Here is a 22877-nt window from a genome sequence, read left to right as displayed (position 1 = left end):
ATAATGTATTGGTCAGATTGCTGTTGGTGTATTGTGAGGAGTTTCCGACCTCCTATCTGAGAAAAAGATGTGCTGGTATTGGAGCGCGTCCGGAGAAGGTTCACAAGAATGATTCCAGGAATGAAAGGGTTAACGTATGAGGAGCGTTAGACGGCTTTGACCCGCTGGTCTAGAAGAAAGAGAGGGGATCTCATTGAAACCTATCGAATATTGAAAGGCCTCGACAGAGTGGCTATGAAGAAGATGCACCCTACACTGTGTGAGTCTGGGACCAGAGGCCACGGCCTCAATGTATAGGGCATTCACTGACAGCAGAGAATTTCTGTTGTCAGGGAGTGGTTAATCTTTGGAATTCATTGCCACAGACGGAGTAGAGGCCAAGTCAGTGAGTGTATCATAAATGGATGTTCAAGGATTATGGGGAGAAGGCAGGAGAATAGTGTTGAGAGGGATAATGAATTGGACATGAAGGAATGGTGGAGCAGACTCGATTAACTGAGCAGCCTCTGTCTCATATCTCATGGCTCATGGTCTGAAGAAGAGGCTAGTGAGGTTGCATTAGGGTTAGGGTATTGTTAGGGTATCCACGCCTGGACTATTGTATTCAGTTTTGGTCGTTCTGTTGTAGGAGTGAGGACGTCAAGCTGGAATGAGTGCAGGGGAGATTTACGAGAATGCTGCCGGTACTCGAGGGACTGAGTTCTGGAGAGAGGCTGGGCAGGTTGGGACTTCACACCTTGAAGTGCAGGAGATTGAGTCTGACATGATGCAGGTGTTCCAAACCCTGAGTGTACAGAAATGGGGAACGTGCGCAGTCCTTTTCCCCGCTTTTGTGGAATCAACAACCAGAGGGCACCGGTTCAAAGTGAGAGAGGATTGATTTAATAGGAATGCCAGGGGAAAATTATTAATCCACTCTCCCTACCGGTTCATTGTTTAACTAACTCGATGAGTCCACTTGCAGGTTAAAGGAGCAACACCTCATATTACATCCGGGTAGTTTACAACCCGATGGCATGAACATCGACATCTTTAACTTCTACCTCTTCCTTTTCTTTTCATCAACCCACACATCCGTCTCCTCCATTCTGTCTCCCCACTTCTCTCTTCTCCACGGCAGATCATCTCCCCCGGTTCCTCTTTTACTTCCTCTTTTCCCCATGGTCCGCTCTCCTATCCTAACAGATTCCTTCTTTTCAGCCCTTTGCATTTTCCACCTCCCACCTCACAGCGTCTCACTTCATCGCCCACCTCCCCCACCCACTCACCTTCACTCTGATCTGACTTCACCTATCATCTACCAGCTTGGACTCTTTCCACTCCCCGCACCATCTTGTTCCAGCTTCTCCCTACTTCCAGTCCTGATGCAGGGTCTTGGCAGGAAATCTCTGTTTTGATTTATCCCCCTGTATAGAAGCTACCTGACCTCCTGACTTCCTCCAACATTTTGTGTATGTTACTCTGCATCTCCAACACCTGCAGAATCTCATCGGGACAGAGTGCAGAATGCAGAGACTACATCGGGTCTCACTAATATCGAGGAGGCCACACCTGGAAAACTGGAAACAGGAGATAACCCCAACAGGCATGATGTTGAAAAGTTGTCTCATATGGAAGGACTGTTTGGAACCCTGACTGGTGGTGGGGAGAGTGGTTTGGGGCAGGACTGGCACTTCATCCACTTGCAGAGTTGGCTTCCAGCCCCCTACACCTCTCCTTATCGCTGTAAACCTCTCCCTTTTGTGGACAACACTGCAGCTTGGTGATTTGCCATAATAACAGGAGCCCCTGATTTGTGGACTCCATTGTCACCGGGTGGCACTCTGCCACAAAAACGCTGCAGAGTGCTGAAATGTTTATTCAAGGTTGTTTAACTCCATTTCCAGCAGACACATGTAAACAGGACTGAAATAACTATTACTCCGGCTCCAATGCAACACAACAGCACAATAGTAAAAACATATAACCACAGCTTATATACTGTGCACGGATTGATTGGATGTCCATAAAGTGACACTCGGCAGAGGATATCTGCAAATAAGATGAGAGACAGGAAATTATAAAATAGAGGTGTTTGGTGGTGTGGAAGGGTGGGTTAGTGGGTAGAGACATTTATTAGCCTTACTGCTTGGGGAAAGTAGCTGTCCCAGAGGCTGGCAGTCCGGGTGAGGATGCTGCATAGTCTACCCAGATGGGAGTGGGACAAACAGTCCATGAGTGGGATGAGTGGAGGTTGATTATGAAAATCAGGTGGGTGTTTGATCTCAAGAGAGGGAATTTGGAAAATACCAATGGGATGCCTTTTTGAACAGCTTGTAATTGTGCCCATTAGGGAAAAGTTCATTTTGGATTGGGTGTTGTGTAATGAACCAGATTTGATTACGAAGCTTATGGTAAAGGAAACGTGGACTTGGTGATCATAACATGTTAGAATTCACACTGCACTTTGAGAGGGGAAAGGTACAAGAAGATGCATCATTATTAGTGGAGTGAGGGGAACTACGGAGGCATGGGAGAAGAGCTCACCAAAGTTGATTGGAAGGGGACACTAGCATGGATGATGGCAGAATAGTAATGTCTTTTTTCCTGCCTCTCTAGCCTCAACCTGCCTCTGCCTTTCCACAGCCACCATCTTTAATTTTTCTAACTTGTACAGGAGCTCAACCTCACTAGGTTTACTTCCAGGAAACACCTCCAACTCCTCCACTTTAAACACACCCTCAGATACATAATGTTCAGCTATTATCCTCTGCATCTGTGACCTCCTCATTGTCAATTTCACCTTAGCAAGTCTTAACCTTTTAGCAATAATCAACAACTCAATCCTTCTGGTGTCCTTTAGTGCCTCAGAGGTTGATGCTTCCAGATGTTTATCAACATCCATTGCTGCTGATTTTCCACACACAAATAAATCAAAAGGGATTTCCCCAATGAAATCAATAATTAATCAACACGCTTCCAAATCTGTTCATATCCCGGATGCAGGCCCAAATTTTGTTATGAACCCTAACGCTTTAGAAATGAGTCAGCAGCAATAGACTACACCTGGAGTCTGGTTTTGATGTTAAATCCACTATCTTTATTAGTATCTACTAACAATATAGTATTTTAAGCAAGATAAACAAAAGTTAACAGTGTTATGTGTACGTGTGTAAATATAACTCCCAAACTATTGAGCTCAGGGGAAACAAGGCTTGGAGTCTTGAGATGGTAAACTATGAAAGTTCAGTTCAACCACAGAATAGTTGAGGAGAGAGAGATATTTGTAATCCAGGGTAAATGTCGAGAGAAGGCAATTATGTTGAATTCCACAGTTTCCACAGTGGTAAAACAAAAGAACAGTCGCTGTAGATTTTATCCGTCGTCGTTCCAAATCCACATACAAATTATCACCGAAGGTGACTTGTCAGAAGGGGTATCGTCTTCAAGTGAATTTCCACACCACACCCAGGCAAGGGTTAACACATAAGTGGTCTTCACAGGAGACCCCAAATCCGATCCACTCCTATGGATCAAACGAGGTGACAACCACACATTCGATGTTCGCTGAATCGATAATTAACCCACCCTTGTGGGCATAGGAAAGTTCTAAACAGTGACCCTTGGCCACTAGTTCCCTTGTTTCGATCCTTCCATTTATCCTTCTTCATCTCCGTCTGACTGAGTATCTGTGTCCTTGGTTAAAACTAAACAAGCTGTGAGCGATGAAAACAAGCTGCAAGACAGACTGATTTCCATTCTTAATCTCTCTCTCTCTCAAAATGACAGACCACAGCAAAAGAGATCTAGGGATTCATAACAATGGCCACTCCCCAGTGTTAACTGACTGGTGTGCCAGTAGGTGGGATGACTGAGTGAATCCTTTCCCACATACTGAGCTGGTGAATGGCTTCTCCCCAGTGTGAACTCGCTGATGTCTCTGTAGGTTGGATGACTGACTGAATCTCTTCCCACAGACTGAGCAGGTGAACGGTTTCTCCCCAGTGTGAACTCGCAGATGTGTCAGTAGGGTGGACGATTGAGTGAATCCTTTCCCACATTCTGAGCAGGTAAACGGCCACTCCCCAGTGTGAACTGACTGGTGTGCCAGTAGTTGGGATGACCGAGTGAATACATTCCCACATTCTGAGCAGGTGAATGGCTTCTCCCCAGTGTGAACTCGCTGATGACTCTGTAGGGTGGATGAATCAGTGAATCTCTTCCCACAGACTGAGCAGGTGAACGGCTTCTCCCCTGTGTGAACTAACTGGTGTCTCTGTAGGTTGGATGAATCAGTGAATCTCTTCCCACAGACTGAGCAGGTGAACGGCTTCTCCCCAGTGTGAACTCGTTGATGTCTCTGCAGGGTGGATAACTGAGTGAATCCCTTCCCACATTCTGAGCAGGTGAATGGCTTCTCCCCAGTGTGAACTCGCTGATGAATCTGTAGTTTGGATGACTGAGTGAATCCCTTCCCACATTCTGAACAGGTGAACGGCTTCTCCCCAGTGTGAACTCGCTGATGACTCTGTACGGTGGATGAATCAGTGAATCTTTTCCCACAGACTGAGCAGGTGAACGGCTTCTCCCCAGTGTGAACTCGCTGATGTCTCTGTAGGTTGGATGAATCAGTGAATCTCCTCCCACAGACTGAGCAGGTGAATGGCTTCTGCTCAGTGTGAACTCGCTGATGACTCTGTAGTGTGGATAACCAAGTGAATCTCTTCCCACAGACTGAGCACGTGAATGGCTTCTCCCCAGTGTGAACTCGCTGATGTGCCATTAGGTTGGATGACTCAGTAAATTCCTTCCCACAGTCTGAGCAGGTGAACGGCCGCTCCCCGGTGTAAACACACTGGTGAGCCATTGTGTCAGATGACTGAGTGAATCCTTTCCCACAAATTCAGCAGATGACCAGCCTCTGCTCGATGTGAACTGACTGGTGTGTCCACAGGTGGGAAGACCGACTGAATCCTTTCTCACACACAGAATAGATGAATGGCCTTGTCCCGGTGTGAACTTGCTGATGTACCTTCAGTTGAGATGACCGAGTAAATCCATTCCCACTGTCCGAGCACGTGATCGGCCTCTCCCCTGTGTAAACTAATGGGCGTGCCAATTGGTCAAATGAACGAGTGAATCCCTCCCCACTGTCTGAGCAGGAAGGATGGCCGATTGAATCCCTTGCTCCTTTTCTTAAATATCTAGACAGAGACGGCAAAACTGGCGTGTCGTGTCTGAGATTCCTGGAGACAAATTCCTTCTCGTTTTTAATCTGTAAAAAGAATAACAAAATCCATCAGTGGGAGTAGGACAACATTTCAGATGAGATTGCTTGAGTTGCCAGGGTTTGATCTGGTATCACACAGTAACAGTGAGATTCAACCCAAGATGGACAGAGAAATCATCTTCTAACTGGGCACAGTGCTGGTATCTGGAGTGACCATCAAATTCTCTGATGCTCTTCCTGTCTCTATAAGAATGGGGCATTTCTGCCATCTCCAATCTGTGACCTGGCTCAGTTTTACTCTCTCCATTGGTATTATTCCCTGTTCCTGCTGAGCAGCATGGGTGCCTGGCCCCACAGTAACTGAAACAGTATCACGCAAATAGTCTTTCTTGACATGCATTTGGGATTTTCTTTTACGTATGATTAACTTAAAGTGCCACAGTGTTTGCGCCATATAAAAAAAAATTCCTGCTGAGATGAATGGTTGGTCTGCACGGCTGTGAAAAGGACTTAAAGTGAATTTTTGTATTATTTCAGGTTCTTGGGCCATCTGGTTTGTGCTGAACTATTTAAACTGCCCACTCCCATACCCCTACCATCCAGGTACCTACACAAACCTCTTAAATGTTGAAATCGTGCTTGCATGCACCACTTGTGCTCTTTGCTCATTCCACACCCGGATGATCATCGGTGTGAAGAAGTTTCCCCTCATGTTCCCCTTAACATTTCACCTTTCCCCCTTAACCCATGGCCTCTGGTTGTAGTCCCACACCATCTCAGTGGTAAAATCCAGCTTGCATTTACCCTATCTGTGTCCCTCATAATAGTGGTATACCTCCATCAAATCTCCCCTCAATCTTTTATGTTCCAAGGAATAAAGTCCTGACCTGTTCAATCTTTCCTTATAACCCAAGTCCTACAGACCTGGCAACATCCTTGTGAATTTTCTCTGAACCTCTTTTACATCTTTCCTGTAGGTTGGTAACCAAAACTGCATGCAATATTCCAAATTAGGCTTCACCAGTGTCTTCTACAAGTCAACATAACATCCGTCTATTGTTGTCAGTACTCTAGTTCATGAAGGCCAATGGGCTGAAATCTTTCTTTCTGTCTCTATCTCACTGTGATACCACTTTCAGTGAATTAAGGACTTGTATTCCCAGGACCCTTTCTACTACAACACTCCTCCATGCCTGACCAGTCACTGTGAAAGACCTCCCTTGGTAGGTCAGACCAAAGTGCAATACCTCACACTTGTCTGCATTAAATTACATTTTCCATTTCCCAAACCATTTTCCCAGCTGGTCCAGATCATACTGCAAACCATGATACTCTTCCTCGCTGACGACTGCACCACCAATCTTGGTGTCAGCTACAAATTTGCTGATCCAGTTAACCACCCTATCAACCAGATTACTGATATAGATGACAGACAATAACAGATCCAGCACTGATCCCTGTGGTGCACCACTGGTCACAGGATGCGGTCAAGAGGCAGCCATCTGCTACCACACACTGGCTTCTCCCAAAGACAGTGTCTCATCCAATTTACTATCTCATCTTCAATGCTGAGTGACTGAACCTTCTTGATCCACCTCCCATATTCCACCTCTGTAATCTGTACAGGGTCTAGGAATTTGATGCTGCTTTGCCTCACCTCTATAGACTCTGTGTCCATCTCCTGAGCAAAAAATATCTCCCACATCTATTTTGTCTCCTCATATGGATTACCATTCTGATCTTGCAGAGGATTAATATTTTTCCATTGCAATCTTTTCACTCTTAACATATCTGCAGAATCCATGAGGATTCTCCTTCACCTTGTCTGCCGGGGCAAACTCATACCTTCTTTTATTTCTTTCATGAGTGTTCACTTGAATTTCCTGTATCTCATAGGTACCCCATTTGTTCCAATCTGCCTGTACCTGGTATGCACCTCCTTCTTATTGATCTGGGAGAGGAAAGCCAAAGGGGTGATAGAGCTGCTTGGTGTGGGGTGGGGGTAAGGGGGGTTAAACTAAAGTTTCAGGGGGAATGGGAACCTGAATAACAGAACAGATAGTGCAGGGTTTGCGGTGACAGTTGTTGTTCAGACCTCAGACAAAGTCAGGAATGAAAAAGTTGAGCATGATGCAGTGAATATGCTGAGCCCTGTATATTTCAATACAAGGAGCAGCGTAGGAAAGGCGGATGTGTTCAGGGCATGGATCAACACCTGGAATTATGACACTAGGATCTGGCAACTGTGGCCTGGGACAGGCTGCTTTATGGCAAAGGTGTGCTTGGTAAATTGAGGCCTTCAAAGTGAAATTTTGAAAGTACAAAGCGGGTATGTGCTTGTCAGCATAAAAGGTAAAGATAGAAACTGTAGGGAACCTTAGATTTCAAGAGATATTGAGACCCTGGTGAAGCACAAAATGGAGTTGCATAACAGGGATAGGCAGGCAGGTTGTTATGGAGTATAAGAAATGCAAGAGAACACATAAGAAATAAATCAGGAGGGCTAAAAGAAGGCATGAGATTCCCCTTGCAGAAAAGATAAAGGATAATCCTCAGGGATTCTGGAGATAGATTAAAAGCAAAAGGATTGCAAGGCACAAAGTTGGTCCTCTGGAAGACCATGGCAATCCATGGCTGGAACCAAAGCAGATGGGGGAGATCTTAAATATTTTTTTCATCTCTATTTACTCAGATGGACACAGTGTCAATGAGAGTGTGGAAAAGTGGCATTCAAATCGTGGACCCTGTACAGATTAAAGAAGAGGGTGGATAAATCTCCAGGCCATGACAAGGTGCTCCCTCGGTCCCCATGGGAGGCAAGTGCAGAAATCGTCGGGGCCCCAGCAGAGATAATTAATTCATCCTTAGTGACGGGAAAGTTATCAGAGGATTGTAGGATAGCCAAAGTTATTTCACTGTTCAACATAGAACATAGAAATCTACAGCATATTCCAGGCCATTCAGCCCACAATGTTGTGCCAACCATGAAACTTACTCTGGAAACTGCCTAGAATTTCCCTAGCACATAGACCTCTATGTTTCTAAGCTCCATGTACCTATCAAAGAGGCTGTTAAAAGACCCTATTGTATCTGCCTCGACCACCGCTGCTGGCAGTGCATTCCACGCACCCACCACTCTGTGTAAAAAAACTTACCCCTGACATCCCCTCATTATCTATTTCCAAGCAGCTTAAAACTATGCCCCTCGTGTTAGCCATTTCAGCCCTGGGAAAAGCCTCTGGCTATCCGCACGATCAATGCCCCTCATCATCTTATTCACCTAAAAAAGGATTTGTTGGAAGTGTACAAAATTATGAGGGTATAGATAGGGTAAATGCAAGCAGCTTTTTCCACTGATGTTGGGTGGGGCGACAACCAGAGGTTATGGGTAAGTGACTTCCCCATTTATACAACATAATACAGGCCCTTCGGCCCACAATGCTGTGCCGACCATTACTTACTTCAGAAATTCCCTGGAGTTCCCCATAGCCCTGTATTTTTCTACGCGCCATGTACCTATGCAGGAGCCTCTTAAAAGACCCTATTGTATCCGGCTTCATCACAGCCGCCAGCAGCCCATTCCACGCACTCACCACTCTGTGTAAAAAACTTACCCCTTGTGGTGATATCACGTGTCAGGACGTGACTGGACAGAGTTCCTAACATGAGCAGAAATGAAGAATGATCGGGAAGCATGGCAGTGTAAGACGTGGTTTTACTGCTGTTAAATACAAGTTCAATTCTGTCAGAATATGGTTTGTTATTAGTAACCCACGGTATGTATAAAGAACACAACACCCCTGACATCTCCTACGTACCTGCTTCCAAGCACTTTAAAATTGTGCCCTCTCTGCAGATTTTCTCTTGTTAGTGATTGGAGGCAGAACAAAGGTGATTTTCACAACAGCTGATGTAAAAGATTTACTTCTCTTTCTCCGAATTCCCGATCCTTGCATTTAGACAGCTGGAGCTCAGCTCTGTCTGAGAGATCCATCGGTTCCCATTCCCTCATCAGCCGGAAGCTCCCCGGAGCCCGTGTACGGATGGTGGGGCTGAGAGAGAGGGAAGAGAGCAGGACTGTCCCGGGATTTCGGGTCACGGAGTCCGGAGCTCACAGCAACTGTCCCGAAGGTCGGTGTTGAAACCCCACCCCGCAACAGTCTCCCTGCAGCCAATCTCCTTAAGTTTACCGTGTACTGCGCGCATGCGTGATATTCGGCAACGGAACAACCCTGACGCCAGCGCATTTGATCGGTGTTTCTGCGACGGCGAACTTTGTATCGCAGGGCTTTATGGGTAATCACGGTGCCATTAAAAGTTTCTGCAAGCACCAGTTCCATGTCCATAGCTCAGTTTTTTTTGTGTGTATAGAAAATTCAGCAGCTGTTTTAACGCAGAAAGCGGCTCCCATAAACAGTATACTCAATATCAACGTGTATCTAATTCCAAAGTACAATCCTCTTACAGATGTAGATATAAAACACAAGAGATTCTGGAGTTGCTGGAAATACAGAGACGCGCACACACACACACACACACAAAATGCTGGAGGAACTCTGCAGTTCAGGCAGCGACAAAGCAGAGGAGTACACAGTCTAAGCCTGCTGAAGGGGTTCAGCCTGAATGTTGTCTATTCCTCTCCACATTCGTTGCCTGATCTGCTGATTTCTTCCAGTATTTTGTAGAACCCACTTTTTTTTTTCAAGCTGTTTCAAAATGTTTCTGATCTTTCATTTGTAGTCACATCCTGCAGATCTGATTCCTCCTCCTCATAAACTCTAGACCCCATCTCTCTCTGGAGCCTCAAAGCCCTGACTCAGGCCGGCATCCCATTGGTTTCTGAATCTGCTCCATCGAAGATTCATTCGCTAGTCTGCTGTCAGACTTTAGAGGCGCATTGCAACAACCCAGCTGTCTGAGGCACAGTCCTTTGAAATTAGTGAAAATGATCGAAAATGTTGAAAAGAGCAGGGAAGAAGGAGTTCAGCTAAATTATTTCACAGCACTGAAGAACTTCAAATACACAGGGAGCTCATCGTCTTATTCAGCCTGGAGAAAATCATGCAGGGAATTCATGCAGGTGTATAAGATGATGAGAGATAGTGGTCGTGTGAATAGCCAGAGGCTTTTTCCCAGGGCTGAAATGCCTAACACGAGGGGCATAGTTTTAAGGTGTTTGGAAGCAGGCGCACAGGAGATGTCAAAGAGTGGTGGGTGTGTGGAATGCACAGCCAGAGACATTGGTAGACGTGGATACAATAGGGTCTTTTAAGACACTCTTAGACAATCGACAATAGGTGCAGGAGTAGGCCATACAGCCCTTTGAGTCAGAACCACCTTTCACTGTGATCATGGCTGATCATCCACAATCAGTATCCAGTTCCTGCCTTCTCCCCGAAACCTTTGATTCCACTATCTTTAAGAGCTCTATCCATCTCTTTCTTGAAAGCATCCAGAGACTTGGCCTCCACAGCCTTCTGGGGCAGAGCATTCCATATATCCACCACTCTCTGGGTGAAAAAGCTTTTCCTCAACTCCGTTCTAAATAGCCTGCCCCTTATTCTTAAACTGTGGCCTCTGGTTCTGGACTCACCCATCAGCGGGAACATGCTTCCTGCCTCCAGCGTGTCCAATCCCTTAATAATCTTATGTTTCAATAAGATCCCCTCTAATCCCTCTAAATTCCAGAGTATACAAGCCCAATCACTCCAATCTTTCAACATATGACAGTCCCGCCATCCCGGGAATTAATCTTGTGAACCTACTCTGCACTCCCTCAATAGCATGAATATCCTTCCTCAAATTTGGAGACCAAAATTGCACATAGTACTCCAGGTGTGGTCTCACCAGGGCCCTGTACAACTGCAGAAGGACCTCTTTGCTCTAATACTCAATTCCTCTTGTTATGAAGGCCAGCATGCCATTAGCTTGCTTCACTGCCTGCTGTACCTGCATGCTTGCTTTCAGTGACTGATGTACAAGAACACCTAGATCTCGTTGTACTTCCCCTTTTCCTAACTTGACACCATTTAGATAGTAATCTGCCTTCCTGTTCTTGCCAGCAAAGTGGATAACCTCACATTTATTCACATTAAATGGCATCTGCCATGCATCCGCCCATTCACCCAGCCTGTCCAAGTCACCCTGCATTCTCATACGTCCTGCTCACATTTCACACTGCCACCCAGCTTTGTGTCATCAGAAAACTTGGTGATGTTACTTTTAATCCCTTCATCCAAATCATTAATATATATTGTAAACAGCTGTGGTCCCAGCACAGAACCCTGCGGTACCCCACTGGTCATCGCCTGCTGTTCTGCTATTAATCCCTACTGTTTGTTTCCTGTCTACCAACCAATTTTCTATCCATGTCAGTACCCTACCCCCAATACCATTTGCTCTAATTTTGCACACTAACCTCCTATGTGGGACCTTATTAAAGGCTTTCTGAAAGTCCAGGTACATTACATCCACTGGCTTTCCCATGTCCATTTCCATAGTTATGTTCTCAAAAAATTCCAGAAGATTAGTCAAGCATCATTTCCCCATCGCAAATCCATGCTGACTCGGACTTATTCTGCCACTGCTATCCAAATGTGCCACTATTACATCTTTTACAATTGATTCCAGCATCTTCCCCACAACTGATGTCAGACTAACTGGTCTATAATTGCCTGTTTTCTCTCTCCCTCCTTTCTTCAAAAGTGGGATTGCATTAGCTACCCTCCAATCCACAGGAACTGACCCTGAATCTATAGAACATTGGAAAATGATTACCAATAGACAGGTATATGGAGCTTAGGAAAATAGAGGGCAATGCGGTCGGGAAATTCCAGGCAGTTTCTGGAGTAGGTTACATGGTGGCACAACATTGTGAGCCGAAGGGCCTGCAATCTGCTCTAGATTTCTGATTCTATGAAATTCAAGGGAAACCTCTTCTCCTGCAGAGTAGTGACGAGTTGCAACCTGTCATCACGGGGAGAGTGAGAGGTGAAGTGAACAACAGGGCTAGACTTTAAAATACTGATATGGAACAGAAACATGGGCAGGGACCAGACGGACTGAGTGGCCTCTCTATTGTACATTGTAAGTTCGGCAGAGACAGTAAGTATCTGTGACATGAGTTTTGAAACAGAACTGATTTATCTTTTACAGATCCACAATATTAAACATCAGTCTAGTTTAAGGCGAACATCAGAAGAACATTGGATTTGATAAGGTACACCATGCAAGGCTTATTGAGAAAGTAAGGAGGCCTGGGTTCCAAGGGGAGATTGCTTTGTGGATCAAGAGCTGGCTTGCCCACAGAAGGCAAAGAGTGGTTGTAGACAGGTCATATTCTTCATGGAGGTCGGTGACCAGCTGTGTGCCTCAGGGATCTGTTCTGGGACCCCTACTCTTCATGATTTTTATAAGTGACCTGGATGAGGAAGTGGAGGGATGGGTTAGTAAATTTGCTGATGACACAAAGGTTTGAGGTGTTGCAGATAGTGTGGAGGGCTGTCAGAGGTTACAGCAGACATGGATAGGATGCAAAACTGGGCTGAGAAGTAGAAAATGGAATTCAACCCAGATAAGTGTGAGGTGGTTCACTTTGGTAGGTCAAATATGATGGCAGAATATAGTATTAATGGTAAGACTCTTGGCAGTGTGGCGGATCAGAGGGATCTTTTGGTCCGAGTCCATAGGTCACTCAAAGCTGCTACGCAGGTTGACTCTGTGGTTAAGAAGGCGTACGGTGCATTGGCCTTAATCAACCCTGGGATTGAGTTTAGGAGCCGAGAGGTAGTGTTACAGCTAAATAGGACCCTGGTCAACCCCACTTGGAGTACTGTGCTCAGTTCTGTTCGCCTCACTACAGGAAGGACGTGGAAACCATAGAAAGGGTGTGGAAGAGATTTACAAGGATGTTCAAGCAACACACATAAAAGTTGCTGGTGAATGCAGCAGGCCAGGCAGCATCTCTAGGAAGAGGTGCAGTCGACGTTTCAGGCTGAGACCCTTCGTCAGGACTACAGGGATGTTGCCTGGATTGGGGAGCATGCCTTATGAGAATAGGTTGAGTGAACATGGCCTTTTCTCCTTGGGGTGATGGAGGATGAGCGGTGACCTGATAGAGGTGTATAGGATGATGAGAGGCATTGATCTTGTGGATAGTCAGAGGCTTTTTCCCAGGGCTGAAATGGTTGCCACAAGAGGACACAGGTTTAAGGTGCTGGGGAGTAGGTGCAGAGGAGATGTCAGGGGTAAGTTTTTTTTTGCAGAGAGAGTGGTGAGTGCGTGGAATGGTCTGCCAGCGATGGTGGTGGAGGCGGATATGATAGGGACTTTGAAGAGTCTCCTGGACATGGAAGTTAGAAAAATAGGGGGCTATGGGTAACCCTAGGTAATTTCTGAGGTAAGGATATATTCGGCACAGCATTGTGGCTGAGGGGCCTATGTTCTGCTGTAGTTTTTCTATGTTTCTAGTTTCTATTCACATTCCTCCTGCCTCACTGGACAGGAACACTGAAACATCAAGTGAGAAACAGCAGGAAGTGGCCATTCAGCCCCTCTAACCATCAACAGAATGGTGGCTGCTCTCCCATCTCAGCCACATGTTTCTGCCCGATCCTCATTTCCTCAATCCCTCTGGTCTCCACACATCTGCCGGCCTCTGTTTTATGTGAGGACGATCACTGAGTCTTCACCGGCCTCTGTGGTGGGGATTTACAGACATTCACCACCCTCAGAGTAGAGATATTTCCCCTCATCTCAGTCCCGGACAGTCCACCCCCTTTTTCAGAGACTGGGATCCCTGGTTCAACCGGTAATGATGTTGTGTATTTCAATGTGGTCACCTCTCAGTCCTCGATTCTCTAAATGAAAGGGTTATCACATTTGATCTTTCTTCATACAATGACCCCACCACTCCAGGGATCAGTCTGGTGAATCTTCATTGCACTCTCCATAACAAATACTCTCCAACCTCTTTGTTAATCCTCTATGGAATTAATTTCCATCTTGTGCAGCCCCGTGTTGCCCCAACCACTCACCTCCCACCCCCGTCACTATTTCCACCTTCCCACCTCCCCCTCACCTGGATCCACCTCTCACTCCCCAGCTCTTGCCCCATCCCCACCCCTCACCTCTTTTCTCTGACTATTTCCCGTCCACTCTCAGTCCGGAGGGAGGGTCTCGGCCCGAAATGTTGACGGTCCATTTCCCCCCACAGATGCTGCCCGACCCACTGAGTTCCTCCGGCAGTTTGTTCTTTGGCCTGTATGACCCGTGTTAGTGTGGGGAGCGGGATTTTACACCATATTCCAGGTACAGTCTCAACAAAACACAAATAATTGTCACTTTGCCCGGACCATTGGCCCCGCTTGCAGGGCAACAGTCTGCCGGTGTTTGCCCCCCAATGTGGTGAATCCCTCTGCTCGCCACCACCGTGGGCTCAGACATTTCCACAGATGAGCCCCTCCTGTCCCCACCGGGACAAACATCCTGTCCGCCCCCTCTCTCACCGTCTTCATCCTTTCAATAAAATCCCCCTCTCCCTCCCCGGGGAACCGGCGTCAAACCGACGGGCCGAGCGGTCTCCTCCTACCTCTCAGCGACACATCAGACTCCGGCCGCAGGAGACGCTTCACAAACGCCCCAACTTCCCTCGGAGGGAAATGGAAATAAATCAGAAAGCGGACATTTACTTTGACGGTTGTCCCGCCGTGACGGAAAGTTCGGGAGACGGTGTCAGCGGGGGTAACGCCCTCTCGGCTGGTCCGCCTCGGGTATTGGCTGAAAGCAGTGATTGACATCGCTTCGCACCAATGGGAATAGCGCAGCGCGTGACTCCTCTGTTGACGGCGGTGGGGGAGGGGCTGCTCACGTGATTAGTAGCCCAGCCGTTAAACCGACCAAGCTCGAGCTCACCAGCGCGCGGTGCACAAAAGGCCCCGGATGATCGGTTGAGGTAAGAAGGGATCTCCGGGTTGGGGGTCTCACCGGGCGGGCGTTTTCAACACCGACTTCGGGTAGTTGCTGTGAGCTCCGGACTCCGTGACCCGCAATCCCGGGACAGTCCTGCTCTCTTCCCTCTCTCTCAGCCCCACCATCCGTACACGGGCCCCGGGGAGCTTCCGGCTGATGAGGGAATGGGAACCGATGGATCTCTCAGACAGAGCTGAGCTCCAGCTGTCTAAATGCAAGGATCGGGAACTCGGAGAAAGGGAACAAAATCTTTTACATCAGCTGTTGAGAAAATCACCTTTGTTCTGCCTCCAGTCACAAACAAGAGAAAATCTGCAGATGCTGGAAATCCAAGCAACACACACAAATTGCTGGAGGAACTCAGCATTAGTACTCTTTTCCATAGATGCTGCCTGGCCTGCTGAGTTCCTCCAGCATTTTGTGTCTGTTGCTTGTTCTACCCCCTCTTGTTCTGGACTTTTCTACCCGTGAGAACATGTTTTGTCCCACTCTCTCTGGGTACATAATGATATCAAACACCTTTGCCCTGGGCAACAAGTAGCTTTCACATCACAAATGTGCCAGACTCCAATGAGACAGACAACTGCCCTTCCCTTCATATTCATTGGCATTGCCATCACTGAGTTCACCACCGTCAGTCACCTGGGGGAGGGTTCAGGGGAAATATTTATGTACAAAACAGAAACTGTTGTTACCTGTGTGTATTGTGGTGATGCAAAAGTTACTGGAGAATTTGCAAGTGGGAAGAAGTGGAGTGATAGCTTGAAATCTGAGTTTTTAAAGCATCATTTAGCAAGCAAATCAGATATGGACGGAATGGCTCTCTAAAGTTCACTCTGCCCACGTTGTCACTGGGTAAAAAAAAGCTTATGTGCACACTGATCATTACAAATTAGAGGGGACATAGGTGGGAAGACATCTAGTGTCCCCGATGCCCTCACCTACAAGATGTACATCCAGCTGCAGCTTGTAACCCTGCACTTTAAGGAGTTGGAACTTGAAATGGAAGAATTCTGGATCATCCAGGAGCTGGAGGGGGTGATAGATATGACATGAAGAGAGGTGAGTTACACCCAAGGTGCAGGACACATGAAACTGGGTGAGAGTCAGGAAGGGGAATGAGGTTAAATAACCATCGCAGAGTATTCTTGTGTCCATCCCACACAACAACAGGTGGATCCACTTTAGAAACTGTTACAAATTAGGGGACTTTGGTCGGAAGGTGCGAAGACATCCAGTGTCCCCGATTAATTCAGCATGAATTAATCAGTCTGATGGCCTGGTAGAAGATGATGTCCCGGTAGAAGATGATGTCCTGGAGCCTGTTGGTCCTTTTGCTGTGGTACAGTTTCCTGGATGGTAGCAGCAGGAACAGTTCGTGGTTGTGGTGAATTGGGTCCCCAATATCCTTTGGGCCCCTTTTTACACACTTGTCTCTGTAAATGTCCTGAATAGTGGGAAGTTCACATCTACAGATGCGCTGGGCTGTCCGCACCACTCTCTGCAGGTTCCTGTGATTAAGGGAAGTACAGTTCCCATACCAGGCAGTGATGCAGCGGGTCAGGATGCTCTCAATTGTGTCCCTGCAGAAAGTTCTTAGGATTTGGGGCCCAACCCAAACTTCTTCAACCGTCTGAGCTGAAAGAGGTGCTTTTTTCACAACACAGCTGGTGTAGATAGAAACTACAGCACAGAAACAGGCCTTTTGGCCCTTCTTGGCTGTGCCGAACCATTTTCTGCCTAGTCCCACTGACCTGCACACAGATCATATCCCTCCATACACCTCCCATCCATGTATCTGTCCAATTTATTCTTAAATGTTAAAAAAGAACCCGCATTTACCACCTCTTCTGGCAGCTCATTCCATACGCCCACCACTCTCTGTGTGAAGAAGCCCTCCCTCATGTTCCCATTAAACTTTCCCCTTTCACCCTTAACCCATGTCCTCTGGTTTTTTTCTCCCCTTGCCTCAGTGGAAAAAGCCTGCTTGCATTCACTCTATCTATACCCATCATAATTTTATATACCTCTATCAAATCTCCCCTTATTCTTCTACACTCCAGGGAATAAAGTCCTAACCTATTCAACCTTTCTCTGTAACTGAGCTTCTCAAGTCCTGGCAACATCCTTGTAAACCTTCTCTGCACTCTTTCAACCTTATTTATATCCTTCCTGTAATTTGGTGACCAAAACTGAACACAGTATTCCAGATTCGGCCTCACCAATGCCTTATACAACCTCATCATGACATTCCAGCTCTTATACTCAATACTTCGATTAATAAAGGCCAATGTACCAAAAGCTCTCTTTACGACCCTATCTACCTGTGATGACACTTTTAGGGAATTTTGTATCTGTATTCCCAGATCCCTCTGTTCCACTGCACTCCTCAGTGCCTTACCATTAACCCGGTATGTTCTACGTTGGTTTGTCCTTCCAATGTGCAATACCTCACACTTCTCAGTATTAAATTCCATCTGCCATTTTTCAGCCCATTTTTCCAGATGGTCGAAGTCCCTCTGCAGGCTCTGAAAATCTTCCTCACTGTCTACTACACCTCCAATCTTTGTATCATCAGCAAACTTGCTGATCCAATTTACCACATTATCATCCAGATCATTGATATAGATGACAAATAACAATGGACCCAGCACTGATCCCTGTGGCACACCACTAGTCACAGGCCTCCACTCAGAGAAGCAATTCTCTACCATCACTCTGTGGCTTCTTCCATCGAGCCAATGTCTAATCCAATTTACCACCTCTCCATGTATACCTAGCGACTGAATTTTCCTAACTAACCTCCCATGCGGGACCTTGTCAAAGGCCTTACTGCAGTCCATGTAGACAATATTGACTGCCTTCCCTTCATCCACTTTCCTGGTAACCTCCTCGAAAAACTCTAACAGATTGGTCAAACATGACCTACCACGCACAAAGCCATGTTGACTCTCCTTAATAAGCCCCTGTCTATCCAAATGCTTGTAGATTCTGTCTCTTAGTACTCCCTCCAATAACTTACCTACTACTGACGTTAAACTCACTGGCCTATAATTTCCCGGATTACTTTTCAATCCTTTTTTAAACAACGGAACAACATGAGCCACTCTCCAATCCTCCGGCACTTCACCCGTAGACAGCGACATTTTAAATATTTCTGCCAAAGTGAGACAATTTCAGACAATGTGAGATCCTTGGTAATGTTGATGCCAAGGAATTTAAAGCTGTTCACCGTGATCAATTGATGGCAATATGGGTTAGCCTGTCTCCATTCCTCCTGTCATCCACAATCAGCCCCTTTGTTTTTGTAACAATGAGTGAGAGTTTGTTTTCTTGACACCAGTCAGATGTTGTTCAGACCTCAGAGTCAGCAATCAAATAGTTGAGCATGGTGTGAATTTGCTGAGCTGTGTATATCACAATGCAAGAAGCATCGTAGGAAAGCCAGGTGAGCTCAGGACAGGAATTATGATACTGTAGCCATTATTGGGACATGTTTGCACCCAACTGTCTGAGGGATTTAGAGGAACAAATTTGTAGAGAGATCACAGACCATGTCAAGAAACAAAGGTTGATTCAGTGAGTGATTTTAACTTTCCTTATATTGATTGGGACTCCCATACTGTAAAAGGACTAGATGGGGTAGAGTTTGTTAAATGTGCCCTGAATCAGTACATAGAATTCCTGATGTAGAAGTGTGCGATGAGCTGTCAGGAAATGATTCAGGGCTGGTGACAGAAATTAGTGATCATAATGCCATGAGATTCAAAGTAAATATGGCAAAAGGGAGGTCTGCACCACAGGTTGAGATTCTAAATTGGAGAAAGGTCAATTTTTGTGGTATCAGAAAGGATCTGACAAGTGTTGTTTGGGACAGGCTGTTTTCTGGCAAAGGAGTACTTGGTAAGTGGGAGGCCTTCAGAAGTGAGATTTCGAGGGTGTAAAGTTTGTATGTGCCTGCCAAAATAAAAGTTGAAAGGTAACTGGTGCAGGGAACCTTGGTTTTCAAGAGATATTGAGGACCCGGATATTTTGTTCCTCTAAATGCCTCAGACTGTTGGGTGCTACCAAGACTCACTAATGACTACAATATCATAATTCCACCCCCGAGCTCATCCGACTTTTTTTTTAGTCGTCTTCTGTTGGTTTCTAAAAGATTCACAATCGTTTTTGCTCTTTTGTTTGCCCTCTCCTTGGCTTTTATGTTGGCTTTGGCTTCTCATTTCAGCCACAGTTGTGTCCTCCTGCCTTTCCAATGCTTCCACTTCTTTGCGATGCATCGATCACTTAGCTCCCGAATTGATCCCAGAAACTCCAGCCATCGCTGCTCCGTTGTCACTCCTACCTTTTCCCTTCCAGACAAGTTTGACCAGCTTCTCTGTCATAGAAACATGGGGAAGTTCAGTACGGAAACAGGCTATTTGGCCCATCTGGTCAACGCTGAAAAAACATTCAAGCTGTCTAATGCAACTACCAGCACCGGGACCATCGCCCTCCATACCCCTACCATCCAGGCTCCCATCCAAACTTCTTTTAAATGGTGAAACCGAGCTCATATTCATCACTTGTGCTGACATCTCATTCCACTCTCTGATGACCATTTCAGTAAAGAGCTTTTCCAAATGTTCCTGTTAAATTTTCACCTTCTCCACTTACCCATGACCTCTGGTTGTCATCCCACCCAACCTCAGTGGAAAAAGCTGCTTTCATTTATCTATACCCTCATAATTTTGTATACTTCTACCAAATCCTCAAAGCAATGTATAATTTCTTTGTTTATGTTTAGAGCCTTTTTTAGATGTATAAGATGATGAGGGGCATTGATCGTGTGGGTAGCCAGAGGATTCTTTCCCAGGGCTGAAATGGCTAACATGAGGGGGCATAGTTTTAAGGTGCTTGGAAACAGATACCGAGGGGATGTCAGGGGTAAGTTTTTTTACACAGAGAGTGGTGGGTGCATGGAATGCACTGTCGGCTATTTGTGTGAGAGTGTTTCAGTTACTGTGGGGCCAGGAACCCATGCAGCTCAGTGGGAACAGGGAATAATACCAATGGAGAGAGTCAAACTGAGCCAGGTCACAGATTGGAGACGGCAGAAATGCCCCATTCTTATAGAGACAGGAAGAGCATCAGAGAATTTGATGGTCACTCCAGATACCAGCACTGTGCCCAGTTAGAAGATGATTTCTATCGCCAACTTGTGTTGAACTTCACTGTAACAGTGTGATACCAGATCACGCGTTGACAACTCAAGGGATCTCATCTGAAATGTTGTCCTACACCCATTGATGGATTTTGTAAATCTTTTTACAGGTTAAAAATGACAAGGAATTTGTCTACTGGAATCTCGCACAGACAGTGGGGAGGGATTCACTCGATCATCAGACCGACTGGCATTCCCGTAATTTTGCACAGGGGGGAACCCATTCATCTGCTCAGACAGTGGGAATGGATTCACTCAGTCATCTCAACTGAAGGTACATCAGCAAGTTCACACTGGGCAAGGCCTTTCACCTGTGGACACACCAGTCAGTTCACACTGTGCAGAGGCTGGCCATCTGCTGAATATGTGGGGAAGGATTCACTCAGCCATCTGAACTAATGGGTCACCAGCGAGTTCACAGTGGGGAGCGGCCATGAACCTGCTCAGAACATGGGAAGGGATTCACTTCGTCGTCTCATCTGAAGGCACATCAGCGAGTTCACACCGGAGAAATGCCATTCACCTGCCCAGACTGTGGGAAGGGATTCACTCGGTCATCTGACCTAATGGCACACCAGCCAGTTCACACCGGGGAATGGCCGTTCACCTGCTTGGACTGTGGGAAGGGATTCACTTGGTCATCTGAACTGAAGGTACATCAGAGAATTCACACTGGGGAGAGGCCATTCACCTGCTCAGTCTGTGGCAAGGGATTCACTCAGTCATCTCATCTAATGGTACATCAGCGAGTTCACACTGGGGAGAGGCCATTCACCTGCTCAGAGTGTGGGAAAGGATTCACTCAGTCATCTCATCTGAAGCTACATGAGCGAGTTCACACGGCGGAATGGCCGTTCACCTGCTCGGATTGTGGGAAGGGATTCACTCGGTCATCTGAACTGAACGTACATCAGAGAGTTCACACTGGGGAGAGGCCGTTCACCTGCTCAGACTGTGGGAAGGGATTCACTCAGTCATCTCATCTGAAGGTACATCAGCGAGTTCACACTGGGGAGAGGCCGTTCACCTGCTCAGTCTGTGGGAAGGGATTCACTTCGTCATCGACAGTGAAGGTACATCAGCGAGTTCACACTGGAGAGAGGCCGTTCACCTGTTCAGAGTGTGGGAAGGGATTCACTCAGTTAGGCCACCTACAAGTACACTGGTCAGTTCACAGTGGAGAGAGGCCTTTCACCTGCTCAGACTGTGGGAAGGGATTCACTCAGTTATCCACCCTAATGACCCACCGGGAAGTTCACACCAGGAAGAGGCCATTTACCTGCTCAGTCTGTGGGAAGGGATTCACTTTGTCAAATCAGTTACTGAGACACCAGTTCGTTCACACTGGACAGTGGCCGTTCACCTGCTCAGACTGTGGGAAGGGATTCACTCGCTCATCCCACCTACAAACACACCAGTCATTTCACACAGGGGAGCGGCCGTTCACCTGCTCAGACTGTGGGAAAGGATTCACTCGCTCATCCCACCTACAAACACACCAGTCATTTCACACAGGGGAGCGGCCGTTCACCTGCTCAGACTGTGGGAAAGGATTCACTCAGTCATCAGAGCTACAGAGACATCAGCGAATTCACACTGGGGAAAGACCGTTCACCTGCTCAGTGTGGGAAAGGATTCACTCGCTCATCCCACCTACAAACACACCAGTCATTTCACACAGGGGAGCGGCCGTTCACCTGCTCAGACTGTGGGAAAGGATTCACTCGCTCATCCCACCTACAAACACACCAGTCATTTCACACAGGGGAGCGGCCGTTCACCTGCTCAGACTGTGGGAAAGGATTCACTCAGTCATCAGAGCTACAGAGACATCAGCGAATTCACACTGGGGAAAGACCGTTCACCTGCTCAGTGTGGGAAAGGATTCACTCAGTCATCCCACCTACAGAGACACCAGCAAATTCACACTAGGTAGAGGCCGTTCACTTGCTTAGGGTGTGGGAAGGGATTCACTCGGTCATCTCAACTGCAGAGACGCCAGCAAGTTCACACGGGGTAGAGGCCAATCTCCTGCTTGGACTTTGGGAAGAGAATCTCTCAGCCACCTCAACCAGATTTGCATCATTGAGTTCACACTGGGGAAACCCTTTCACCCGCTGTGAATGTGGGAAGCGATCCACTCAGTCATCTAACCTTGCAACTCTTGCTTCGGCTGGCAGTTTAATGTAGGGGATGATAGCTCCCGGCCCAGCCAAACTTAAGAAGTCTCATTTGGGTGGATGCTGCACAATGTGTCCCCTGTTACAAATCAGTACCCCAAAATAACAAGCAGTACAGAATATGTGATTAAATGATTGAGATTTATAATTTTTACTTTGACTATAGGGTTAGTAAAGAAAACAAAAAAAAAAGAAAAAGGGCCCACTCCATTTGCGTCTTCTCATCTCTCCCTGGCAAAAGAACATGAAAATATCTCTTCCAGACTCACAAGGAAGAATATTTCTGACACTAGATCGTCCCGCACTCCAAAACCCT

General features: G+C 46.6%; 2 protein-coding genes across 3 annotated transcripts in view; one reads left to right on the top strand and one right to left on the bottom strand.

Annotated features, from left to right (window-relative positions):
• Positions 1 to 2844: 2844 nt before the first annotated feature.
• LOC134341766 (oocyte zinc finger protein XlCOF6-like) overlaps positions 2845 to 22877 on the bottom strand; it is a 27081-nt gene continuing 7048 nt past the window's right edge. Inside the window, exon 2 of the mRNA XM_063039684.1 lies at positions 2845 to 4675. Coding sequence (XP_062895754.1) covers positions 3794 to 4675 — 882 coding nt within the window. The 3' untranslated portion in view covers positions 2845 to 3793. The remainder of the gene's footprint in view (positions 4676 to 22877) is intronic.
• The window catches only part of LOC134341763 (oocyte zinc finger protein XlCOF6-like), a 21230-nt gene continuing 13156 nt past the window's right edge, over positions 14804 to 22877 (top strand). The window contains exons 1-2 of one of the 2 annotated variants that reach the window (XM_063039677.1): positions 14804 to 15161; positions 20492 to 22313. In XM_063039677.1, the coding sequence (XP_062895747.1) occupies positions 20894 to 22313 (1420 nt within the window). In that variant the 5' untranslated portion in view covers positions 14804 to 15161; positions 20492 to 20893. The remainder of the gene's footprint in view (positions 15162 to 20491; positions 22314 to 22877) is intronic. The other variant, XM_063039678.1, reaches the window with a different exon arrangement.

The sequence above is a fragment of the Mobula hypostoma genome, unplaced genomic scaffold, assembly GCF_963921235.1.
Source record: "Mobula hypostoma unplaced genomic scaffold, sMobHyp1.1 scaffold_62, whole genome shotgun sequence".
In the NCBI taxonomy this organism is placed as follows: Eukaryota; Metazoa; Chordata; class Chondrichthyes; order Myliobatiformes; family Myliobatidae; genus Mobula; species Mobula hypostoma.
The sequence above is the reverse complement of the archived record's forward strand: the minus strand, read 5'-3'. Positions and strand labels throughout refer to the sequence as shown.